The 26525-nt window shown below is 45.3% G+C and overlaps 3 protein-coding genes across 7 annotated transcripts; all 3 read right to left on the reverse strand.

Annotated features, from left to right (window-relative positions):
* Window positions 1-4740: 4740 nt before the first annotated feature.
* acp5a (acid phosphatase 5a, tartrate resistant) lies at window positions 4741-7305 on the reverse strand. Of its 2 annotated transcripts, none has more exons than XM_067259183.1 (6): window positions 7299-7305; window positions 6380-6473; window positions 6063-6262; window positions 5824-5948; window positions 5340-5685; window positions 4741-5171 (listed from the first exon to the last, which is right to left on the reverse strand). In XM_067259183.1, exons 2-6 carry the CDS (start codon window positions 6471-6473, stop codon window positions 4932-4934), a joined length of 1005 nt encoding a protein of 334 aa, XP_067115284.1. In that variant the 5' UTR covers window positions 7299-7305; the 3' UTR covers window positions 4741-4931. The 2 variants fall into 2 exon arrangements, with proteins under 2 accessions (XP_067115284.1, XP_067115283.1); XM_067259182.1 differs by lacking the exon at window positions 7299-7305 and adding an exon at window positions 6671-6777.
* A 1613-nt stretch (window positions 7306-8918) lies between these two features.
* LOC136965151 (interleukin enhancer-binding factor 3-like) lies at window positions 8919-18341 on the reverse strand. 4 transcript variants are annotated; one of them, XM_067259186.1, is made up of 20 exons: window positions 18327-18341; window positions 17366-17488; window positions 17026-17140; window positions 16455-16657; window positions 16116-16284; window positions 15810-15957; window positions 14311-14402; window positions 13409-13504; window positions 13183-13294; window positions 12936-13033; window positions 12683-12785; window positions 12437-12580; window positions 12058-12263; window positions 11519-11641; window positions 11057-11182; window positions 10594-10755; window positions 10242-10389; window positions 10051-10089; window positions 9462-9839; window positions 8919-9169 (listed from the first exon to the last, which is right to left on the reverse strand). In XM_067259186.1, the coding sequence occupies exons 2-20, from the start codon at window positions 17473-17475 to the stop codon at window positions 9033-9035; spliced, it is 2709 nt and encodes a 902-aa protein (XP_067115287.1). In that variant the 5' UTR covers window positions 17476-17488; window positions 18327-18341; the 3' UTR covers window positions 8919-9032. The 4 variants fall into 4 exon arrangements, with proteins under 4 accessions (XP_067115287.1, XP_067115288.1, XP_067115285.1 ...); XM_067259187.1 differs by lacking the exon at window positions 18327-18341 and having other exon boundaries at window positions 9477-9839; window positions 17366-17489; XM_067259184.1 differs by lacking the exon at window positions 18327-18341 and having other exon boundaries at window positions 17366-17489.
* Window positions 18342-18927: 586 nt separating this feature from the next.
* ptger1a (prostaglandin E receptor 1a (subtype EP1)) lies at window positions 18928-22745 on the reverse strand. The gene is made up of 3 exons (XM_067259439.1): window positions 22443-22745; window positions 20578-21500; window positions 18928-20365 (listed from the first exon to the last, which is right to left on the reverse strand). The coding sequence occupies exons 2-3, from the start codon at window positions 21454-21456 to the stop codon at window positions 20096-20098; spliced, it is 1149 nt and encodes a 382-aa protein (XP_067115540.1). The 5' UTR covers window positions 21457-21500; window positions 22443-22745; the 3' UTR covers window positions 18928-20095.
* Window positions 22746-26525: the final 3780 nt, after the last annotated feature.

Raw genomic sequence — 26525 nt, forward strand, 5'->3', positions numbered from 1 at the left:
CCGACGCGCGCGCGCTTACGCACATGTGCACACACACACACACACACACACATGGACGCAAGCATACACAGTCAGTGATCCCACTGATCTCAATTAAGATGATCCCTATCGTCCTATTCATTTTAGGGTGATGGTGTAACCAACTTGACCAAATTCCATTCCTTTCTTAATCCAGAGAAACAAAAGACTACTGCTCCCATCAGGCCTTGGAGACATTGTTGTACTTCCCAAGGAAAACGTATAGACATCCATCAAGCATTGTATTGGATGTACTGCTGAAGGAAACCAAGGTTGTTCTTGTGTCTTGTTCAGCGAGGAATATAGGCACACACAAGGAGCTGGTACAGAGCTTCCCACTCCAGGGAAGCTTTCAAAGCGGGATGGAGAAGTTCATCAAATGAACAAATGCGGCTTGACAAGGAACTGAGACAGACTGAGTGGACACATGAACCGTTGATGGCCTTCACTTGACAACTTAGAAATGTCCATTGAATTTATGCCTCCTCATCATCCTCATCGTCGTCATCCTGCTTCTCCTTTTGGCACCATGCCAGTGATGTGTTCATCAGAATAACGTATTAAATCCTCAGTACACACCAAAACCACCACGTTTGTGTCTTTGCCCATGCATATATACACCAAACGTTTTAAGTACAGTGTATCCTTTTTTAAGACCATAGGGGATGTTTAGAGCAAACACATTTATAGGATAATAAGCGTAAATAATACTTATTTGTCTACAGTTACTGTTTATTAGCCTACATGACTGTTAGGCTCTGTCTGCATAGTTAACTATGTCGGTTTCAGCATGTTTGCTGACACCTATGTGCCGTACATTTATGCATCTAGCAGACGCTTTATCCAAAGCGACTTCCAAGAGAGAGCTTTACATTGCCTTAGCTTACATTGCTCTGATGATTAATGTATTTCGAGGCCCTAGAATTATCGGCTTAGATAATTAACTTACCGGGGTTGAGATAATTCATTTAGTAGGGGTGACTCTGGGTTAAGGTTGGCCAGTGTGATACCTCCTTTACTTGTCCATAGCTCTTCCTTGCTACAGTAATATATACAGAGTTGGTTACACAGGAATATCTGTCTACAGGAACTGATAATACATTGGTATTTTAGTGTTACTCCAATCGAGGGAAGGGATTGACTTACAGTTGTATTCATTTAGCAGACTTGTGTATAGAAAGCAACATCTAAATCATGCACGTGCAGCAGATAATCAAGGACTAGACGTGCACCGTTTTTACACAGTTCCGAGGACTTAAGTATTCTGGATTGTTCCTGTGCCATCTAGTATTTGTGGTCGTCCCCATAAAGATGCACTGTAGTTTTACAGAACTTACAACTTACAGGTTTACGGGTGTGTGTTTAAGCAGGATATCGCCTGCCATGCAGAAAGCCTAGGATTTTACCGTATAAGGCTTGGTGAAAATGAAACATGTTCTCAAGACAGTAGGAGCTATACAGTATTTACCCAGTCTCTCTTTTCAGGGAGTTTTCTAGTGAGCTAAATCACTGACTTTGCTCATTCCATCTGTGCTTTAACCAAGTGCCTGTATTGTAAAGGGAGTGGGGTGGGGGGTGGGGGGGAGGAAGGGAGGGAGAGAGAGATTAGAGAGAGAAGATTACACGGGTGGCTTAGATAGCTCCAACACATCGTCCTTTTATTACTTTTGAGCCAGGGAATTAAATGATCACCAAGCAGCTAAAAGTGAACAGGGAGCTTCAGAAAACATCGCCGGCTGGTTGTTAGGACGAAAGCTTAAACTACCGGAAATTGAAAATTGTATTTGCTGTGATTGATTTCAACTGTGCTCTGATTCTAGGTGTAGTTGGTAGCTGAGTGTATTTTTCTTAGGCCTGCTGTTTGAGGATTATGTTTAGTATTGCAACAAACAAAAAAAATCAGATGATGATTAATCATGGCAGTCAGATCCTTGAAGTTTAAAAATAGATAAGGAACAAGGATCTGAGGAAAAGCTTTTTCATCGCTGTCTGTCCCATTGACAGCAATTGGACACATCAAATGTCTAATAAAAACTTTATGAATATTGAACAAAAATATCAAGTTTTCCAGGTCAGACAAGTTAGCCTTTTGTCCTCAATGTAGGAGTCTCGGAGTCTCGGTCTTAATGCTATTAAGCTCAACAGTGACACCTGGTTTACTTAAAGCTCGGCAAGGACCAGCAGCCCCGTCCGGTTCAGAAGGCTTAACGTTGGTCAAATGAGGATCGAACGAAGGGCAGGCAGAGAGAGAGAACAAGTAGGACAGCAGAATGTTCCAGAGATCTCTGTAATCGAATGTCCGGACGATGTCCTCCCAACATAGATTAGATAACTCATGTAACATTTCCCAACCATGTCTGAAACTGTAACCTTATCATGTGACATGATTATCCATCAAGGTGTTGACTGGGCTTTAAAAATTCAATATTTAGAGATTGTCATTTTCTCTCAGACTACTGATGAAGAAAATCAAAGTACTAAGTCCTTGGGTTAATTTTTCTAAGTTTGAAAACAGCACAAAAACTTCCAGAGTTTGATGCAAAGTGTTTAATCAGAATCCAATACAAAACATGGTGATTCCTTTCAAACGTGAGCCAAATTCTGCAGAATCAGACTGAGAAATATTCTCCGGACATTACATTTTATATCAAAACCTTATCAGTTCTGTAATTTTGCTATTGGTACAATATTGTTTATCACAAATGCATAATTCATTTTACACTCTATTGGTCTCTCTCTCTAGAGGCTTCAAGTTACAGGTGCAAAGAGAAATCCCCTATTTTTTTTAGACTTGCTCTGACCTTGATGGCCAGGCACACTGGGCGCCTTGTTGTTTACTATGGTGGGAACCTAATCTTGTAGCCTTCTTTCACACCCAGCTCCAATCATCAAAAATAACACTTTTGGGGCTTCATTTTCCTTCTATATCTTAGGGGAAATACTAAACAATCAAAGTGGTTTTGCATCAGGCTTTTTCAGTAGTGTAACATATAAAAGTATAAAAGTACAAAGGTGATTAAAAGGCATACTTCAATAATATAATCCATACTCATTCTCCATCTTTCATAATTACAGCAGTGTGATATTATTCCACTTCACTACTGTCTGCAGTTGATTGACCTGCAGAGGTATAAGTGTTAGAATATGCACAAATGGATTCTCTCAATCCAACCAAAAGGGAACCTTTAAACAAAACTGCCTCCACCTGTAGCAGTGGTCTGTCTGGTTGAGGGGGAAAAGACTCCAGTCAGATGACATTTGAGATTTAATCCCAAATGAGATTGGACTCTGCTGTGGAACATGTGAGGGCTGGATTATCCCTTGCATCGGTTTTGGGATATTTTCGGGCGATCTGCAGGTTTGGGACTGAGCTGGAAGCTGGACGCTACACAGCCCACCTAGAAAGGTCTGCTGGTGAAACTGAGTTCATGGTTGGTGGACTGCCAAGTAACTTAACCCTTGTGTTATCTTCGGGTCATTCTGACCCATCAGTCATTGTGACCCACCGTCGTATTGCGACAGATTTACCGCATACAAAGACAAAGTGAAGCATTTTCTTTTAACAGCTAGGCTGTCTTAGACCCCCCACATTGCAAAGGTTAAAATAAAATTATTTTAATTTGTTTTTGTATTGGGTAAAATTGGGTAAACACAACGATGGTTCGTTATGAACCTTTGGGTCATGTGACCCGGAGGCAGCACGAGGGTTAAGGTGAGGTCAGGTGTTTGGTAAAAGATCATGGTCAAGTCCTGTGTTGGCGAAAATATAAAGGTCACCCCCTCCTACGCAAAGGTTAAGCTTCTACGGGATGAAAGACGACAGCCACCTGGCTAGCTGTTGTCAGAACCTTGACATACATCTTAAATGACTGCTGGTACACATTTGGGGGGTAGATCATTTGAGACGCAGGTGTTCCAGCACACTAGTGCCTTAGCTGAGCCAATTTCTGTCATCGTCAGCCATCTTTGCCCATGGGTTGGTTTGTCCTGAGAATTGTAACTCTGCCAATCTGGTCTCATCTCTCATAATCCCCCTTTGGCAGGAAGGGGGTTCTCGCTCCAACAGATAAGAGCTCATTGCTCACCTCAACCAACTTAGCCATCTGATGACATAGGTACGTCCTGGGACAGTCAGGGCTGGGCACAATTCCATCCAGAATTTAATGTGGAAAGCCACCATTTAATTTGGCCATTGGTTACATGTTTAGTTTCAAGATTGATAAAAAGCAGTTTGCATAAAACGTCCCCTACCCTATTAATATTGAACCACTGTGTTTAAGACTGTCATGCATAAACTGTAAACCTTTCAAAAATACCTCATGCTCCTTCTCCTACATTTAACAACCACATCCAAGTACTCTGAATAGTTAACTGCTTTAGTCCTTGTGACTTTGCAGAGATTCAGTCCGAGTACAGAAGCGCACTGATAATCTGAAAAATGGTTCCGGTTCCAAGACGAATCAAACTGCAGTGTTCTTACCACAAGGCATGAAGCCATTATTTGGCTACACTTCATTGCATATGGAAATCCTAGAGTAAAAAAAAAAAAGTATAAAGGCACTAGAGGGCAGAAAGTATACATGACTGTCTCCCTCTTCCTGTCAAAGTAATTATAGGCAAAGGATTAGATCAAAAGTAGTTTTTTTTTTATTTAAAAATTGGTCACAATAAAAAGTTGGCTTTTTAACAACATTACACCCCCCCCCCCCCCTCCTACCCCCATTTAAAATTCTCACTTTTCTATTTATAGTTTAAAATGGCTCTAAAAGTGGTTATTCCAGAGTTTACAAATGAACTCAAACTGAAATGCTAGCCACCAAACTCGACTCATTCATCCACAAATCCTGTACATCAAATAATAAAAATAAAAAAACAAAACACATTCCCTGGCTCCCACCCAGTCACCCCCTCCACTAGGACAGGTCCCTGTGGGGCAGGACAGTTCGGTAGAGTGAGGTGCCTCTGGCCTCGATGAAGGTCAGGATCATCTTGTCCTTTGTGACCTCTGCGTGGACGAAGCCTCCCAGCGTGGACGCCTTGCCAGTGAAGAACTTAATAGCGTCACGGGGGACGTGGTGCCAGTGGCGAACGTCTGGATCCAGGAAGTTGCCTGCGCCGCTCACCACATATCCCACTCCACCCTCCTTGATGAACTAGAGAGAAGAACAGGAGCTGGTTTTTAGCATGGCAAATGCGACCGATCAGATCAGTCACTCAGTCCACCCCATATGGGCTTAACCCAGACTCTACAGTTCCCTGTTCAGAAGGGCCAAATGACCTACACAGACTTATAATATAGCTTTCCAAAAAGCTCCACCAACCTGAAGATTGTGGTCATGGCCACAGAAGTAGGCGGTGGCCTTGTACTTGACGAGAAGGGGGCGAAGCCTCTTGAGCAGGCAGTCTGTCGGGCCGTGCTCCGACACGGACCACACCGGGTAGTGTCCTGCCACCAACAGGAAGTCGGCTTTGGACTTGGCCATCCTCTCCTGCAGCCAGACGAGCTGGCGGTTGGCGTCGGAGGTGAGGAGCGGGCCGCGAGGCTTCTGATCCTCGTAGTCGTCGGAGTTGCCGCAGAGCATCACGGTATCCAGCATGATGATGCTCAGGGTCTTCTTGGTGTTGGGGATGCGGAAGTTCAGCTCGTAATAGTAGTAAGGGAAGCGCCTGGACACGGAGAGATGAGGAAAGGTGTGGCCAGGAAACAGCCATTAGAATCCTGTTTACATGGGAATATCAATTGCCAAAGAACTGACGTCCAACTCGATAGACGAGAGCTCAGAGGGCAGATGGGGGAATACTCACCATCTGTCTGACTTGTGGCTGTACTCGATCTGTGCACGCACATTCCCTGCATGGTCATGATTGCCAGCGAGGATATACCAGGGGATGTTGAGGGACTTTGCCGTATACACCGCCTCGAAAGTGTCCTGACAGAAAGTTAAACACAAATATGAACTTGGAGGCCCAACTACAAAGCTGGCAGCTCTTTCAAGAGACTTCATAGAAGCTCATTAGCCGTCTGAACTGTGACCCGGACTGACCTGGAACCTCGGAGAGTCCACGCTGTCTACTCCTTTGTAGTAGAAATTGTCGCCGAGGGCCAGAACAAAGTCAGCTCCCATCTGCTCTGCTACTCTCCCCATCTCCAGGGCAGTGGCCTTTTCCACGGGAGTGATATACGGAGGAAGGGGCACTCCACCCCAGTCGCCCAATGCCAAGAACTTAATAGACGTCCGGTTTTCTAGAAAGGGAACACAAACCATACAATTAACGAGTCAAGTGAGGACAGTTCCCATTTCCAGAAGCAATCGTTGAAAATGTCAAGTGTATATTATGGAAGTATAAAAAGGTGATTTACTGCTGTCGCCTTGGTCAAGGTCCATGAAGGTGGTTGGGTAACACTGAACCAGTAGGATGGCATTGAGCATCGTGGCTAACAAAGTGAGTGCCATCTGAAAGAAACAAAAGCAAAACCAATGTTAAGAATGCTGTTTGCTCATCAAAATACATCTGCAAAGACATCAAGAGAAGTATTTGCTATTTTGTGTAAAAAAAAAAAATCGAACATCAGCCACTGCAGTTGTCATGCGTAAAGAGTCTCCCTAACACTTTTCCTAGAATATAATAAGTTCTACCAAGGAATACTCACTATGTGTTCCCAAACGATCTCTCTTCCCCTTTCTCCCTCCTTCAAGCAGGCATTGCCTCTTATAGGGCCACAAAGGCTGCTTAATGACTGGTTATACCCTGATTGGACCGGTTACAGCTGGAACTAATTGCTATAACCCAGCTACATAGCTCTAGGTTAGAAAAGGAGGGGTCACAAAGGTCAAAACATCCTATTTCAGCAGTCACCATGGCAGAGTCATTTCAAGTGACCTCCTCTCCAACTTCAATACACATTATGAATCTTGGTTGAAAATTGTTATTGCCTACATGAGATGGTGAGTACAGTGAAAGCTTTTTCTGAAAAACTAGCTGAAAAGGTAAATAGAGTGGCTACCCTCCTTATCCAAAGGAAAACAAAGCTGTCTGACATTGATAATACACCTAATCTTTCTTTGTTGTTGCTCTTTGTTTGTCAGACTTGTTTTTACATTAAATAAGCTGCATCTGTATGCGTGTGTTTGTTTGAAAAAGAATGTAACCCATCCTAAAATTCACTCATGTCTGTAATCAAATAACTGCCCTATCAGATGCACGACAAAACCACTCAAGCTGATTGGGAAAACAATGCCTTCTATCATCCTCCCCACAAAAAGAGATAATACACTCACTCTGAATGGCGATGGTGTCCTGGCTCAAGAAGAGTGCGCAGAGAGTCTATCTCCCTATCCTCCTATCTGCTTCTCTGCCTCTCCACGTCCGCTGCTTTTATCTAGCCGCGCGACGGTGTTCCAAAGCTGGGCCACGCCGCCGGGGCGTGTTCGTTGCTCACCCATGAGTCAAGTCTCGGGACCTGGTGCCCTGACTCCACTTCTTCCACCTCAGTGTTAATCAGTGTTTCTCATTTAACTTCTTCATTTTTTTTGGGCTCCCCTCCCCCCTTTTCCTCTCCCTGCCACTGTCCTCCTTGAATGCCTTTAGATGTAGGACCTGACAATTTAACGACTTGACCCCTTGACAGTCAAAACACTTGGGTGTTAAACGGCCGTTCAAACTTGTTCCAAGAAGTCCTGGTTGACCTCGTCTTTTGATCCGGACGGTCAGCTAAGTCCCTCTCGTCTAGTCACAGAGTGTTGTGATCATGTCTCGTACACCCAGAACCCTCCTGATGTCAGTGGTCAGACGTTTGACCTCGATCGACAGGAAACCCCACCTGACCCATATTGACGTGAACCTGGTTTGACACTATACAAACACACTCTCACGACATGATTTAGTCTGCATGACAATACATGATTCTAGAGGTTGAAACTCATGTCTAATCATCCAAAAGTCACTAAACTGCAACTTTATATGCCACTTATCAAAATGTAATACATGTATTACTGTAAATTATATTGTTGCTCGGAAGCTAATTTGCTTTGCTACAAAGGGCCCATATCCCACATTGAGGACTGACAATCACGGCTATGGAAGTTTATTGAAAAAGCCATGCGGGCAATGCATGCCAGCGCCAACTTTTAACATTTGTCTCATGGGAGTGTCTTGCATGAACTCCCCAACCTCCATGTTGAGGTGAGGAATATCCCTGGTATCTTAAACATTCAGTGACCAGGCCACTTTGTCAAATGGCTTCCCTATGTAGCAAGGCCCTGCAAAGTTTGGGATCTTGGTTTTTCTGCAATAAGATAATTGATTTCGGCTTAAGATAAGCCTCAGATGCAGGAATAGACCCATCATCAGAATGATAAAAATGTTGTTTAGATGAAACTCTCGCTATAAGCTGTTAACATCTTGCTTTGCACAACAACAACAAACATCTTGCTTTGCACAACAACAACAACAAAAACATCATATGACCCAAGAGTTTGTTCTCCATGAAATCTCCCCATCCCCCCTGGCCCAAGGCAAATCTACACACAGCTATCATTCATCGCTCCTGTTTGCAAATGTGTATGTCTGGAACCTCTCCATTTATCTTAAATTTCCAAGGGGTGTTATCAAAGGGCTCATACAAAAATGCGTTTGGACACAATTGGGTACAACCAGGGCAAAAGAAAGGTCATCTTGGGTTTACAAAAATGCCCTTCTCAGATGAACGTTACGTGATTGGCCCGACCAAATTCTGTCCAGAAGGAAATGTGTTTGAATGGGACGGTGGCCAGACGATTCTGCCAGAGCAAATAAAATGAGCTCTCAGATAGCTTGGCAACCAGAAAAATTCACCACTTTATAAATTAAAAAGTCTGTCTTGAAAGGAAGTGAAAAAATAGACCTTGTAGAAACCCACATTTGAAATTATAATGGTTTATTTGGATACATTTATTGACAATGTCCAGAGTACAAACAAATGAGCCTGCTCCAGAGGCAGTTTATGGAAGAATAAAAGAGGTGGGATTAAAGTCCTATTTGAACTGATAGTTTGTGTTTCCGTAGCCAATGGGGAACGAGCCCTGGCCCTCACCTCCGTAGCCCTGGGGTGGGCCCCCGTACGTACTGAAACCCGGTTGGTTGCCCCAATCAGTCGGTTGATTGCCGTAACCTGAGGGGGGGGGAAAATGCAATCAAACCAACCAATGAGACGGAGGAAAGAAGTGATACCATCATTGATGAGCTTCCTAAGAGCAGTAAACTACATCGGATTTTAAAAAAAGAGTGAAGAGTGCAAGCTGTCCTTTATGGTTTCTGTAGTCCTTTATCAAAGCCAATTATTGACACTACTATAATAAGACTTTATTTATACAGCATTAAGTTCTTCACTGGCAAGGTATCTACTACTACTACCACTACTAGACATCCATACACAGTGTATATGTGTGTGACAGTTTACTCACCATATCCCCACTCACCATACACTTGGCCACCGGTGACAGAGCTGGGGTACGCTGTGCTGTATACAGAGTAGTCCACCGCTGCCTGGCCCACCGGCGGGGCCCCCTGCTGGGTCAGCTGCTTCTTCTTGTCCTCCCCGTAGCCGTAGCTGTAGGGGCTCGGCTGGTCCAGGGGAGTGAGGGCCGACCGGTAGCCGGCCCCGCCGCCGGGGGGCCCGGTCTGGGGTGTGGATGCGCCCCCGGGGGCGGAGGGGGGTTTGGGCGGGGCGGAGTAGGAGGCGACGTCTGGGTAGAAGGTGCCGTAGCCGCTGGCGTCGGGCGTGGTGGCCGCCTCGTCGGGGACCGCGGCCTCGGTGGAAGCTCCGGAACTGAAAGGCTTATCTGTGGAGAGGACACAGGAGGATGGGTGTGGGTCGCGTCAGCTCGCTTGGGACGTATCCTAAAAGGAACGCCGCAGTCAGGCTTACTGTATCTAGGTCAAGGGTGGAAGTCGATGACAGCCAGTGACAGCAAGTTATTATGGCAACGATTGATGTTCCCTTTCAAGAACTCCCCTCCCGCCCCCCCACCCCAAAGCAAAGTGAACACTTACGATAGCCAGAGCCTGTGTTGCTACCGTAGGTGTAGTTTGCTGGTAAAAACGGACAAGGAAAACGACTAAGCAAAAAACACACCTAGGTTTGAATACAGTTGCCTTACCAAGTTCGCCGTTAAATTGTAGGACGACAAAATGGCGACTTTGAAGAATTTGTGTGCAAGTGGAAAACGGAAGGCATTCCTTACTTTGGTTGTAGTTGCCGCTGTAACCACTGTTCGAGCTACCGGGGCTGAACGGTTTCCCCCGACCTCTGCCCCGACCCCGGCCACGACCCCAGCTGTTGGAGCTAGGGTCTGACGGAATGCCCCGGATTGTCCCAAAGCCTGGGATATGCTGTGGTGAGAGAAACAGCATAGAAGGAAGGCCGATGGACAGCAATGAGGAGCATTTCCTTATGTGTAGGGATCAGTTACTTCAAGGTTTGCAAATGACTTCAGCTGGGTTTTGCACACTTAAAAAAGGTTTACCCAAGAACGTGTGTGTGTGTGTGTGTGTGCGCAAAAAGGTCCAAGGATTCCAAGAAGATGCCTCCATTACCATGTCAGTGTAAGTGACCTTCTTCTTCTTGCTGGGGTCCTGGTAGTAGGAGGGGCCCGAGCCTTCTGGGAAGAGCTTCTCCAGAGCGGCCAGGGCAGCGTAGGCCTTTGCCTCCTTCTTGTTAGATCCTCTCCCTTTGAACTTCTGTCCATCTACCTCCACCTACAGGCCAGAGGAGAAACAGACATGTCGTACTTAACCAGCGATGTCATAACAGTTTAGACACATTCAGTACATGCATAATGTGAATATTTTACCCGTGTACATGTGTCATATCTATGTATATCTATATCTAGCATCAAAGCTAAAAAAGGGACAGTTGAAACTTAAGAGTGATCAAAAATCTCTGGAGGTTCCTCATTTCAGGCTAAAAACGAACCCAACGACCGTCTCCAGTGTCCCATGTGTTCCTAGTCTGGGAGCGGGACGTGCCTCTGACTGTGGTGTGGAGCGGCTGACTCACCTCCATGATGAAGCACTTGTCGTGGCTGCCGCCCGTCTCGGCCGAGAGCTCGTAGCGGAGGCTGCGCCGCTTCTCGTTCAGCTCCATCACCGGGTTCTTGCCGTGCTTGGTGAGGATGGGGCCGTTCTGTCAGGGAGGGGGCAAACCCGCTCGAGATGAGTTACGGCGCTTGAATGATGAAGTGAATACATGTTGTGTCTTTTGAATACCACCCAGAATGGGATAAAGGCTACAAATGGTTGCCGAGCCCAAAAAATGGGCATGCCACGGTTGCTCACGGGTGTAGCGTGTGGGCTGAGGCCCTAATGTAGAGGACAGTTCCAGTTCCGGCCATCTCTGCATGTCTCCCCCCCCCTCCCCTTTCCCTACATTTCCTGTCCACCTCTAACAGTATTTATCCAATAAAACCCAAAATAAAATACAAAAAAAAGTAAAAAAAAATATAATAATCTAAACGCTAACCTCGACCGGTGCTGCAGTTGCTACAGTTGTGCTGGCTGTGGACGTTCCTGAGGAGGTGGGGTCTTTATCGCTGGGTTCTGTTTTACTCTCAGTCCCCATGGGTAGACCCAGCTCCTGGAGTACCTGGAGAACCCAGACAGAAGGGGGAGGTGGAGGATCGTCAAACGGTGACAGGGTTTTAGAGGATTTATGACAAGCCAGGTAAGTGCCATCTTAAACAATGGCAATGACTTTCTATAAGAATGTAACCTGGTTTGAGTTTGACAGTTGGGTAATTAGCTTTGAGGTACTTAGCCATCTATGCTAACATGAAGAGGAGATATGCCTATAGTTCTCCAACCATGGCAATTTAAATAATTTGTCAATGGTAAATAGCACTCAAAAGGTTGTTGATCAAATGTTAAATAAAATATTAGGTTTGAACTCATTACAGGTCTTAGAAGAGCTTGAAGAGTCAATGGAGATAACCAAATGTTAACAATTGCTGACTAAACAATCCCAACTTATGCTAACAATGCTATCAATTATCCTTGCAGTACCTTTCCAGCTAGGTTGAGCTTCGCGGCACGTTTTGACGGGCCCAAGGCCTCGTAGGTCTGGCCGTCTACCTCCACGGCCATGGTGAAGACCGGCTCGTGGACTGGCCCGGTCTGCGATGCTAGCCGGAATTGCAGACCCGGTTTGTACTGGTTCAGACGCATTAGGTTGTTCATGAAAACGATAGGATCTGTCTTGTCTTCAGAGGCTGGGTAGTGACAGGAAAAAAATGGATGGATGGAGAGAAAGAGAGAGAGAATAAGGAGACATTTTACATTATTAACACATAAATTATTGGCATCATAAATATCACTTTAGAGCTCCCTTAACAGATATTTCTGTAGTCAGTGGATAGCCGTGGTGTGAGAGAGTTCCCCCTACATTTTCTCTGAAACTTCTGTTGTTTCTGGAACTTGAGGATCTTCCTCTTCTTGTTGTCGAGTTGGCTGTCATCCCCTGTAGTGTCGGTCCCTGTGAAAGGCCTTTTGGGTGGCTGGCTGTAGGCACCTGTGGCTGGGATCTGGGCTGAAGGGAGGTGGGCAAGAGGTAAACAGGTTTGAGACAGGATCCTTATCAGACAGGCCACAAACCCTGACAATTATTCATTTAAAGAGTTAAAGAAGGTACCGGAAACATCTCGGGGTCCAATCGGTCGTCGGGCCCTGGCGGCAATGGCGTCCATGCCCAGCACTTTGTACACCTGTCCAAAGGCAGCCAACCGCAAGGCATACTAGGGGGGGGGGGGGGGGGGGGGGGGAGAAGAGAAGCACCCAGAGGTTTAAGATTTAAATGTAAAAGGTCCGGTACACCTAAGAAGGTCTTACCTTGCTTCCTCACATTCTTTTATTGTGACTCAGCATCAGGATGGTTGTACCAATACCTGGGCACTCTGGGTGATGTCTTCACGCTGCTGAGGGTCAAGATGGCCGATGGCGTCCATCTTCTCTTTCTCACAGGGGTCCTTGATCCCAGGGCCGTCTGTGCACAGGGAGAGGTACAGACATTGAAAATGCACAAAGATGCGTCAATGAAAGTTGTACAAAGCTGTACTTTTAGGCTGTTATTCCTTTTGGGGCCTGATCGTTCATGTACACAAAATGGAAGTCCACAGATGGTTGGATGCTTACCAGGCAGGAGGATTCCGGAAGCCACACACTCAAGGACTCGTCGGAAGGCTTCTCCTGCTCCCATTGGCCGGTCGCTGGTTGCAATGGCCTTCTCACATAGCAGCTCCAGTGGCTAGGCAGGCACAATCGAGAAAAATTATTGACTTGGAGCCGAATAACGGCTTAAAAACGTTTTGATATCTTTCCGTCAAAAGACAGCAAATGACCCCATTATGAGGTAACTCACCCATCCACGGAGTGGCGTCCAGGTGGGGACACGGGAGCACATCTCCCTCAGGATACGGATGACGACGACGGCAGACTTCAGATCGTTGACCTTCGCCTGAGGGACACAAACATCGTCCGACTCAAGGTTAGGACGAGGTCGCCTCCGATGACAACCTAGGCACACCATCCTTCAGTACCGTGTGCTGACCGGTAGGGGGGTTGAACACCACCACGCGTTTCACATTTGATTGGAAGTTCTAATCTGGGTGGACGGTTTTGGTTTGCGAAGCAGTTTTTGCTACAGATGCAATGTTTGGAAGATGGTCATGTATGCCATATAAAACAGGTGCAATACCCCTGGAAAACCACCAGGAGTCAAAGAAAGCTCATGCAGAATAACGATGTGGTTAAATCAACCTGTTTCATGAACCACTTTGGCTGTCAGGCTCATTAGAACTGCAATAGGGACATATGGAGAGATTGTGCCTGAGCTTAATTTACATGAGTAGATTATCAGGAACATTGCACCTGGACATACAGTACCACAGGGAACATGGAACTTAATACTGTACATGGGATAAATGCTGTACTGCACTGATCTCTAAGAGAGGGGGTTAGTGCAGAAAGCCTGCAAACATCAACAACAATGACATTTATTCCAAAGGCATGGACTAAAACAATAACTAACTGGTAGTTAGGTACCGAATTGGACCATTTGAATAACAATAATGGGGGGGGAGGGGGGGGGGATATGATACAGCTGGGAGGTTTCAAGTGTTCGTATCAGCAGTGGTTGAGGGAGTCAAAAGCAGGCAGCATACTTAATGTTTTTTTATTTTTTATATATATATATTAAAAAAAAGATAAAGAGTGTAGAACTCAAAAAAGCTTCATGGGACAAGTAAAGACGGGGATGCAAACCTGGAACCACTTGGCGTGGCGGAGGGACGCCAAGGCAGTTAGGCATTTCTGCCTGTCCAGAACGTCCGGCGGATCGCTTGCTGTTTGCGTTTCTATTGGACGAGGGGTTGGTAGGATAAGAAGACAAGGTACGGTTTGACCAAGCGGGGGGATTCTGCTTCTGTCGCCAGCTCAGCGATGAGGCAGCTTTTCCCCAAAGCACCAGCAGCAGGGCAGGGGGAGGGAGGGGGCGGGGGTTCACCCCCCCACGCCTTTTCAAAGAATGGTTTCTAATCCTACTTCCAACTATCCCTCATCCCACAAGCACTTTTCACTAAGAGTCAAAAGTACTATACTCATAACAGGTATAAAGATAATACAAACTTGTAATACGTCTACCTCTTTTTATTTAAAAGTATTTACTTAACTATTTCCATACTTGTACTACGTATATGTAGTGCATCCTAACTCGTCTAACCGCCCCTTCCCTCCGCCAAGCGGCGTGCTGCTTTGCCCCTTTCCGAGACAGAGTCCAGTTGGTCAAAGGTCCAGCGTCCCTAAAAAACTTGACACACTAGAAGGCTTTAGTGGAGAGAATCAGATTTGGGCACCACAGTTGAAATCAGATGCATTAGGAGGTTCGGCTCCGTGCTGCAGCAAAACTGATGGCCTCCCCCCCCCCCCCCCCTCTCACCGTTCCAAATGGCTTCACGTGGTCGAGACCAGGTCTGGTGAGGCTGACTGACCTTTGAAGTCGTCCCTCACCTGCAGGCAGCCTAATTGCATTTCCACATGCAGATCCTTGTCTTGACGCATGCAGTATCCATTCATACGTACACAACACCCCCTCCCCACCCACCCGCACACACACATCCATCCTTTAGTTCCATTTTATTTTGACCACATGATTTCTGCGCCACCCAGGCAGAGTGAAAGGGTCTCTGGATTATTTTCTGTAAACCTTGATGCCGATCAGTTTTGCTGCAACACGAGCTTCAAAAGACACATGCAGTCAGATCTATATACGCGCTTTGTCACTCAAAAAGCCTTCACTTTATTTGTTTACTTTAATGTCACTGACTGGAATAAAGACAATCGATTAATATTATGCGTAATTGGCATCAAACACATGATTCAACAATGCATAGGCGGCTACAGTGGCATCGTACCCAGCGATGGTCTACTGCCATCTTGTTTAATTTCGACGACAAATCCTTAACTTTTTTTTGTATCCGAGCACCAGTGAAGAGCCAATAGTCATTGTCTGTTCACTTGCGCCGGCCCACAGCAGCCACTGTGCACTTCCACTGACCTCCAAAAAAGGCGGATCGAATGAAGCTGCATAACCGACTACAATTCCAGGCATCTGTGCATGATTGGCGGACCAGTGGAGCTGCACAGCACCAGCTTGAGGAGAGAGGCTGATCTGCTTATGCAGGCCTGTTGGAATGTGATTGGAAGGTGTACGGGGGGGGGGCCTGGGTTCGGAGGCCCGGGAAGAGGGGGGGGGGGGTTCGTACCTTCATCCGCCTGAGTCTCGGCCTCCATCCTGACCAGGGGGGAGGTCAGGTGTATGGTGAGGGTCAAGACGGGCTCCTTGGTGCTCCTGACCATGATGGACGCCTCCTCGGGGCACTGGGTCACCTCGTATTTGTCCTCTGTGACCAGCTGTAGCCGGTGGCAAAAATGGATCAAAAAAGGAAAAAGGAGTTATTTTTATTCATAAACCTCTTGCCGTGTTAACAGTTCTTGTTTTCCCTCGCCAGTATACAATTGAAATGATTTAGTCTGTCTCCCCTAAGACAGAGAGACAAGTTGGACCAAACCTTCATTTGTGCCGAGAGGCTTTCAGCCACTTGCTTGAGGAGGGTGACGGTGGGCTTTTGGCTACACAGCAGCACTAGCTCCAGGTCCATGTCCCCTTTCAGCAGGAGGCCCTTGGCCACCAGGCCCACCCTCATGACCCCCCGCAGGACACGTGGGGCAGGGGCACCGCTGGGGTAGGATGGGTGGGTGGATGGATGGGAAGTAAAGATAGGGAAGGAGAAAAACAAACATTAAGCCAACATGTTTCAGTATGTGTGAGTGAAAACTGGAGACGAAACAACATTCCTAACTCTTTGCGAACCTGTAAAAAAAAAGAAAAACTGAAAAAACGTGCTCACCTCTCCATCTCGGCAGCGGGTGAGAAGCCGCTCTGCTCGTCCAGCAGGTCCGAGACGGCCTTGAGGGCGCACTCCACATGGGACACCACTGTCTGGATGGCCTCCAGCTCCTGGGAGGACGGATACACCGCCGAGTGCTTGGCCATCATGTGGCGGTCGTCTGTGATGAACATGCGCATGGGCGGCTGGCGTACCGGAGGGGCCTGGAGATGAGAAGGGGCCAGTTAACTGTGGGTTGTTGGAAGAAGTGGAGCTGAGGCATGCAAGTGGTGTGTATCAAAACATTGAGGCTACATTCCAGACTGTCACAGGGTTAAACAACAGGGGGGGTTGAGGAAGTGGGTGTATTGGAAAGCAGCTTGGAAAACTAGTATGGTGACAGAGCTAAACATAGATGTGGGAATGTGCCAATGTGTCCTTAGATGTACACATAAATCAAAATATAACCACTGACGGTGTCTGTCTGATAGTTTCCATGACTACTTTCCGGCTCAGAGAGAAATAACTGGGACGGATATGGTCTGTTTGGAACCCTAACACCAGCTGGAGAGAGAAAAGCTGAAATATTCACCTCAATTTTGAGACGTTTCACCTCTATCTCCTCTATGGCAGTTATGTACTCATGGTACTGCCTTAACTCTTCTTCGTAGCAGAGACAATCGTACCAGTAACGGAGCTCTTCATACCTGAAAACGATGGGAGGTATAGAAGATGTACGCATTGAGACATTTTTCACCTGAAAGTGTCTGAGCAGATTGTCGAGAACTAGAACAACAATGTGGGAGGCAAAGCTGTTCTACTGTTTACAGTAACAAAGAGGTAGGAGTGTTGCCTCTGTCTGTTTAACTGACCAGAGCTTGGAAGTAGCCTACATTAGTTTAGCCTGGTCTTGCTACAGCTAACCACCTCACCTGTCGAAGTCGTGTGGGAGAAGGCGGTGGCCATTCTGTATCAGGCTATCCCAGTAGAGAAGCTCCTCGTAAGCCTTGCGCTCATCCCAGACAGGCGCTGGCATCGCCATGACAACAAGGACCCTTTTTTCACAACCTAGGCAAAGAAACACCTGTAAGCACGTGAACAGTAACGAATTATTCAGCTAACAGTGTAGCAGTTTGTGTTGTCAGTAGCTAATGACTAGAACATGGGGAAAAGCAGAAGGTCAGTTAAAGAAAGCTTCCTACATTTACATTGATACATTGTATCCAAAGAGACCTAACTAGTCTACTAGAGAATGTACAGAGAAAGATCATGTCATGGATAAGAAGTACATAGTCAGCTACAGTATTTCGGTGGTCAGAACGGTACTTCCTAGTTAGCTTAAGTTACAGTACGGTCTAATAGAACACACAGTCTGGCTATCGTCGTTCACCAATAGTCTTATTGTAAGATGATGCACACAGCTGTTTTTAACGCTCAACCCATGAACACACATACGGCATGGCTATGTAAGCTGCTGCCGCGCTGGTGACCAAAGTCAGACGAGCTACTGTAGCTAGCTCTAGGTCTACTGTACTCACCTAGCGAGTGTTGCAATGCGTGATAAAATTACTGTTTCAAGTAGTCATCGAACTAGTTGTCATTTATTCACTGCTGACGAGGCAAACTAATATAATAAACACTACAAGGTCGCTTGTTTACAGGCTAGCTACGTCCTCGGACTAGCTAGCTAACGTTAGCTAACCTACCTAGCAACTTACTAAGTAGCTAGGTAGGTTAGCTACGCCAGAAGCTGCAGGCCATTTAAACATGGCAACACACATTGCTAGCTAACTGTAATTATTTAAGTACTAGACGAACACGATGCAATATTCAAATGTTTCACTGGAATAGGTGTACAGTCATTACAATACACTAATCGTTGCAGACACTCACCAGTGAGAGAATTCTTAATTTCTGCGAACACGTACGCGCATGCGCCAAGGGTGGGGACAATTTTGTGGACCGACCAACCAACGAGAGCGAGGTGTTAGTGGTTTGTGTGTCCTACTCGTGTGTCGCTGTACTGCAGTTGGTAGACGTGACCAAGGGGTGTCGCTGACACCAGCACTAGGGTACGGGGTTTTCTCATCTTTGACATAAAATGTAATAATCAACATTTCAGATAGTGATCATTTTGGGGAGTTTGAGGGGTGAGGAAAAGACCCATGCCGATGGCTCTAAACGTGTCTTGCGTATTTTCTCTTTGCTGCAGGTTTGGTCCTGTCTCCTTGCAGGGGGACAGTGCAGTAATGCCACCTACTGCACTGACATGGGTAAGACGTACCATGCACCACACAGCAAGTTATTTCCTCTTAACACATCTCAAGGAAGTTTGTAGGCTGGTTAAAACTTAAAAGTAACCGAGAGGGACAAGTTAATTACTGTTTTTGTTGGAATTTAACTTTCTCTTGTGAGTCTTCAATGTGTGAAAATAAGATACGTGGGTACAGAATCAATTTAAGTCAGCACACCATTTTACTATGCAATCGCACGTCATAGCTTTATTTACAGAACTCATTTCATAACTTTTGAAGACGTCCTCAGATAATTGAGGTATAATACAGGCAATAAATACTTTACATTTTGCAATGTTTGACATTAAGTAGCTTTATGTACATAAAGTAATAGGAAATTATAGTTCTAGCTTTGTTTTCCATTTGATTACAGTTAGGAATTTAAATGTGTGATATAGCTTACTTAGCATTTTGTTCATGAAGAATAGATGGTTCTAACCCTCTGATTTGCCCTTCCGTTCTCTGTTTTGAACTCCATACACACAACTGTTTCAACAGATGCATTAAATACCATGCATGTACCTTAGCATTTATCAACATTCAATGTTGTTTTTTGTTTAAGCACGAAAACTAATTTCAGGTGCCCTCTAAGAAAGACATTCTTTCTTGTTCCTGCCATAAATGAATTTTTTTTTTTAGGACCCTAGCATTAAAAATGAACATTCTGGCCAAAGTCACAATTTTCTAAACATCCACATGTCATCTTGGTAGATTTCAGCATCTTTCAGCCATATAAGGGTGTATTGGGAATGTCTTCTGGCTAACAGTGTGCTCTGGCACACATCCCAAACCTCAAAAGTGCAATGTCACATGGAGGGTTCTAGTTACCTCAGGACTCTTCCATCCACTTATTTGTATTTTGAACCTCATGAGATAGAGTACCAGTTTCTGTACGGCCATCCTGGCGAGAAGATGAATGTGCTGAGCAACACATGAGCTTTGTCTTTCTCTGCATGACTGCCCACCGCTGCCACAAGTGTCACTTCAAAGTTGTCAGGCGATTTTCAATCCATAGCATGTTCAGGTTCAAGCAACCTCATCTTACAGGTTGCCTTCGGACTCTCTCTAGTGTCGTTTTCTCCCTCGAGGACCGTAACCCAGGCATCAGATCTCAAGTCCCTTAAACTTACTGAAACGCAAGCCTTCGTCCGGGAGTCACTACTTCAGCCTGGTGTCCTACCAGGCAGCTGCCCTGCGTGTGTGGGCCTATTTCAACTGAGTATCAACCAACTCAACGTGGTCACACCGGCATCCTCTCGGGTCGGACACTGGTTTGAACACTGGAGATTCATACTGCATGCAGTATTCATACTGTGCATGTATGCTGAATGAAATCCCTGTTCACCAGCCATCACAAGTACCACCACTTCAGATCCTGTTGCCAACATGCTTTTCCGAGCTGTGGAATGACGTGCCATCCCATCGCCGCAACACGCTGCCCTTCAGGTCGGCCTGGCGCTTCGTGATGAGGTAGATCTTCCTGAGCACGGCGCGTCGCAGCAAGATGTAGACCCAGGGGTCCAAAATCTGGTTCCAGGAAGCCAGCCGGACGCCCATCACCATCAGAGTTTTGTAGGTAGACAGGTCGTCACCAATGGAGTCTCCGTAGGAGCGCATCACCGTCATCAGGCCAAAGAGCTGGGCACAGGAGACAGCGTGTCATTGTCAAATACAAGCTATGTCATTTTCACATACACGGGTGCCACATCTACTTTTTATTTTTATTCCCGAAACACAGACTTTGGTCTGGGGCCAAATTGACAAATGAGAAATATTAGGTTGTAGTAGGACTATTTGTATCTTTTTGGCCCTACATTTCCCATGACTCCTCAGTATCTACTCCAACTCACCAGCAGGGGGCTCCAACAGATACAGGAGGTCACCATGATGCCCACCAGCTGCACCACCATCTCAATGTCATGAGACTTTGCCGAGCGGTGAGAGCTGGGCTTTCTCCTCATCCGGGCCAGAACCAGAGTCAGTCCGCTGATGGTGTTACAGACCAGGGCCACGGCCAGTGATGCCAGACCCAGTCCAGAAAAGAGCATGACGAACGCCAGATCCCCCTCGCCGGTGTCCCCCAGCACTTTAATAAAACACCACGTTCCGGGGTACTGGTAGGTGTAGGAGCCCAGCTGGAAACAAGGCAGCAGAGCTACACAGAGGGCTGCCAGCCAGATGAGGGAGAGGGAAAGCTTCGTCCGGGTGGTGGTCACCAACGAGGAGTGGAGAAGGGGCTGGGTGACCCCCAGGCAGCGCTCGGCTGCCATGGCGCAACCCAGGAAGAGAGGGCACAGGCCGAAGAAGACCATGCTGCCTCCAAGGAACTGGCACATGGCGTCGGCCGAGTCGCTCGCCTCGGCCTCCTCCTCCGACACACCTCCGGAGAGGTAGAGCCGGAGGACGAGTGCCCCGGGGATCACGTGGCCGGCGAAGTCGGTGGCCACCAGGGAGCTGGCGAACAGGAGGAAGGTGGCTTTGGAGCGTCGTCGCTGGAGAGAGTAGGCATTGGCCAGGATGAAGAGGGCCACGATGTTGGAGATGATGCCCAGGGTCATGGAGAGGACAGCTGCGATGGGGCCACTGGACATGGGCTTGTCCAGGGACAGGTTCCCCTGCTGGGCCAGCACCTCCATGGTCACCTCCCTCTCCAAGTCCCCATGGCTGTGGTTGGAGAGCGGGTGGAGGGAGGCTGGCCCTGAAGAGTTGTAGTGACTCATGGCTAACATCACTGGGCTGTTGAAGTCAGGAGTCCCATTGTGAAGATAATAAGCTGGGGAAGAGAGAGAAGATGACGCTCAATACAATTATTCTCAACTCCTACTCAAATTACAAAAAAGGCCTAGGAAAGTCCAATCAATACAAACATATTATCATGATTTGTGCTGAAGTGATCTGTGAGTGATGGATTTGATGGAAAATAGATTTTCATGTAATATTCATACTGTAGGTGCAATCGAACACCGCCTGCATGCTAAATCACAGGAAAAATATGTCAATAAGGCATTATATGCAATCTAAATGCCTTCAAATGTTCAGTTACTTCACAGATTCACGATGCACACTATTATGATTTACATAGTTTAAATCTCCACAGGCCTCAAATGATCTTCTAAAATCTTGTAAACGCGGATTACCAGCTGTGCCCCATTCTCAGGGACAACTTGGAAGGCAGGCAAGTTATAACAGTTCCCGTTGACAGAACATAACTATCGAAGCACATTCCTCAAGCGTCAACAAGCTTCAGGTGGTGTTGAAGAGCAGGGTATCTATATAGTACATAACTCAGCGCACATGCACCTTGAACAAAACAGTTTTATAGGCCCATTGACAATTAGAAGTGATGCAAGATAGTTACACTTCCATTAGATTGATTACGAAATTAAGTGTTACATGCAAATGCGCATGGCAAACAATTTAATATTATCTTACACTCCATTATATCAAACATCTTTATCAAGCTGTAACCTATTATACGGTGCTGTCATTTACTGTATAGCCTTCTTGTGTTTTATGGAAAATGCATGTATTAAATATAGAAACTTATTTTAAATAATTTTAGTCGGAAACATAAATAAGACAAGCCTAGACATGTGAATGCAAGATTTTGTTGCCAATCCCCGTGTTTAATGAAAGTTTATAACATTTTTAAAACCGAAACTTTAGTTTGACAATTTTGACACTAGTGAACATACGACGTTAACCATTATCTTACCACATGTTGACTGTCAAATGCAATGTCCATAACAAACTTTATGTCCATAAGAAATTAATGTTCATTCCTTTCAGATAATCCAGAGGTAATCCAAATAACACTTTATGAAACACCTTCACTTAAATCCTCAGCCCACTGATGTATAAAAGTGATTTGCTCTTCTAAAACAACCATTTTCCCATAAAATTACAGCGCTTTATTTATTTATTCTTCGAAAACAATAGGTAATCTCCTTCCCGGACTTCCCACTGTTTCTGAATCCGATTCGAAGTTTATGATACGAACAGTGGAACGGATCAGTCCCGCCGCCGTTAAAAAAAACACAGGTTCTCTGAACAAGTTAACAGTAGCGTTTATATAGCAGCGTCGCCTTTTAGTCAGCCCCTAGGAGGCTCCACTTGTCAAAATCAAGTCGCAGTTTTTCCATGTCAGTTCTAGATGTTTACATTTTTCATTTAATTTACATGTAATTTCGTTACTCACCTCTAAGATGTATTCTCTTTTTGTTATGGGTCGACTCACCTGCAGGAAATAATATTTCAAACAGCAGTACGCTACAGTCACAACCTGTCAAACATCTGACTCTTTTATGAGAACACAGATTAAATAAATATTTTACTAGAAGACAAGGCTTGACGAATGTTTTAGAAAATGATCTATATATATTTCTTCTATAATTAGCACACGATATAAGCCAAGGTATGGAAAGTCAACAGTACAGTGAAAAAACGTTACTTTATCTCTATTAAATTGATTTCAAGATAAAAACCAAATTATTCTAAATGTACAAACACCATTAGAATTTAGCCTACGGAATCAGTCAATTCTGATTAATAATTTTTTGAGTGTAGCCTGTTCAGGGGTCTATTAGTGCCATGCAGTTACATATAATTAATATCCTGACCAAGTGGCAAATTGGTCTGTGTTGGTAATTCTGCAGTCTATTACAGACGTTAAATCCAAGTAAATCTGTTTTAATAAGTCATGCAATTCATTTCCTAAGTGTGACACTGTGTTTTATTCATTTTGCTGATGTCATGCCTACGTAAGTTTAACCTAATGAGTTCCGTTGCTGTTTTCCAAGTCCTTGGATAAATATTAGGTCAAATGTATGATCATGGAGGCATGAAGCATACATTTAAGCACTATTCTATACAGAACTGGGGCCATCAATGATCAAACTTGATCACATTTGATTCAGTGTTTTTAAGGCAGACAGACAGGTTAACAATACAGGTTAACAGACAGACATCTGCCCACTAGAAATATGCTTGCATCAGTGGCTCACATATTCATTATTCCCTTTAGTAACTTTACCACTTGGCCCCTACACTGTCAAGCAGTACGACAGAAGGAGAATGCTAATATCTTGTTGCTTACCTGTTAGGATAGAAGTAAAGCACTTTTTAAATAGTTTATTATGTTTGTTTACTTTCTTCTCTATATAATTCTGTTTGTGCTATAGACCCAAATGTAGATTGTATTTTTTCTTCTTCTACATTTCAAACATGTGGGGGATTGGAATATTAGACCAGAGAATTCATATTTTTATAAAGGTTAATTTTCTGTTAAAAGTCCACTCATATATTTCGCAATACACTTTTGCAGTGGTGAAAAATGCCCAATCAGAGCTCTCACTATTTGATTGACAGCTCAGGAGAAAGGATGGGAGAGTGGTGCACCCCTCAGCCGTGGCATTGGTGCTGCCCACTGGACACAGGTGTGCATGTTTGTTTTATTCAGTCAGAACCTGGCAACCCTTGGTGGCAGCAGGAACATGTCTGTGGTCTGGCATCAGATTAAGAGCAACATTTTAGAACGGACAGTAGTTCTGATGGTAATGGAGGGGGGGGGGGGGGGTTGGAGTAATATTCAAGAGTGAAGGGGTAAAGACAAAACGCGTGATGGAAGAGAGATGAGGATTTCTGATGATGTACTGTACGATTCACTCCACAGTTCTTGAAGGAAACCTCTGCAGAATCGGATAGGGCCACCAAATTAGTCAAAACACCTTTCACAGAGGTAAGCTTTGTTCAGGGAAACTGAGAGGAAACTGTTGAGAGTCAGAGCAGTCAGTGCGCTAACGAAACGAGAACAGCCGTAAAACCACAACATCTGTTGAAGGAAAAAAGTTTGGAGAGGGTGTGTAAGATCAATCGGCTCACCGACGCGAAAAGTTGATGAGAGAAACTGAATGGAATTTCACATTAAGCATTTGCAAGGCAATAAAGAGGAAGTGAATGGAGTCCAGTGCCTGTGATGCAGTGCCCCTGGGACTCTTCCATTGACTCCCATTCAAAATGGACATAGGTTTTGGGGGTACAGTGCCTGTGATGCAGTGCCCCTGGGAATCCTCCCATTGACTCCCATTCAATATGGACTTAGGTTTTGGGGGTACAGTGCCTGTGATGCAGTGCCCCTGGGAATCCTCCCATTGACTCCCATTCAGAATGGACTTAGGTTTTGGGGGTACAGTGCCTGTGATGCAGTGCCACTCCTCAGATCTAACAGAATCTATAGCGACACCCGTGAGAGTTCAAATTCATACAAACAACTCCCTCACTTCCTCTCTTGTTTGCAATTAAGGTCATTCGGGAATGGGGCATGGTGGAATACTATGTTCCTTCCAAAATTGTGCCTACGCACCAAAGCTGTCAAGCTCTGACAGGAGCAATATTGCTTTCAAAGCCAACAGTAGCGGTCTAGGGTCTGATCACATCAATGGCAGGGAAAAGCGTGACAACTGCATCCTCACGAGTTAAAAACACTCGCAAGTTTTGGACTACTTAAACACGTTTACATTAGCACATCTACAAAGAAAGCACAGTTTCAAGTCATGTTGATCTTGGGTTGAGAATATTGTCAAGACAACGTGGGTTTTTTTCTTCTTCTTCTTCTTTATTTTTTTACGGGTTGCTGTGTGCCGAGCGTTTGGCCTTTGTGGACATTTTCCTCTGACTTCCTTTGAAAGGAGACCCCTGCCGTCCTAGTTTTCATCTTAATTGGCCCCTATGAACGTTGCCATTTGGCCCCCACAGCCCTGTGGCCTTTCCAACACCAAGTCTAGGGTCTGAGTGCCCCTGACTGACCACAAAGTGATTTTTAAACCTCAGACAGCTCCCCCTTTCTTGAGTCAACCTGATGGCCTTTGAAGTGCTCTTGGATGAAATGGACTTTGAGAATGGAAGGGTTTGGAGAAAGGCATCGAATGTGAGAATGAGATCTCTATCTATTCCTAATGTTGGAAATGCAATAAGAAAAGACAGCAGGATGTCAGTGATCGCAAGTCATTGCATTCCGTTATAGCATGCAAGATTCGTAACTAGTCCGAATGTACCCCCCTCTCTGAATGTTTCTTCCATAACCAAATCCTGTGCTGTATCTAGATGTATTGTGGATCTCACTAATTGTTATCTTCTCTTTCAACTCAACCCCAAAAGTAATGTTGATTTACGATGACGCTTTTCTATAATCTTCTTTGGATTTATCCATCTAATCAACAGGGTACTATCAGATATCACAATGCGTACTGTATCTCTACCTCCTTTGGGTCAACGAGTTTGTTATTTCCTTGTCCACATTTTGCCCCCAGAACAACTTGTGCATCTAATATCTTAAATATGCAGAAATGTTGACAGACTGTCACGGCAAAATTGCTCTCGACTCGCTATCGTCGCCAAACTGTCTAGAAGCACAGTTGAAATACGTTTATTTAAGTAAAACTATGTGCAATCACTTAAGTTATTCAATGAGACAGACACAGAACCACAGGCAACGGGTTTCCACATTCCCTACTAACAGTTCTTCAGAGATATTGGTTATTGTGATTTAAAAAACACATGCTATCTGTCTAGCCACTTTCAAATTAGCAAGTCGAAAATGTTGCACTGGAATGTTTGTACGATGACATGCAGATGATGATGGGGCTGATGGAGGTGCAGGTCATTGACAAACAGAGGTAAAAAGGAGGCATTCTTGACTGTTCCAAAACTGCAAAGAACAGCCCTCAAGCTACCAACCACTTGATTTGTATTGGACATTTTCTGTGTGTATGTGAGTACTTGACACACAGCTGAACTGGGA

This window comes from Osmerus mordax, chromosome 21 (genome assembly GCF_038355195.1).
Source record: "Osmerus mordax isolate fOsmMor3 chromosome 21, fOsmMor3.pri, whole genome shotgun sequence".
Lineage (NCBI taxonomy): Eukaryota > Metazoa > Chordata > Actinopteri > Osmeriformes > Osmeridae > Osmerus > Osmerus mordax.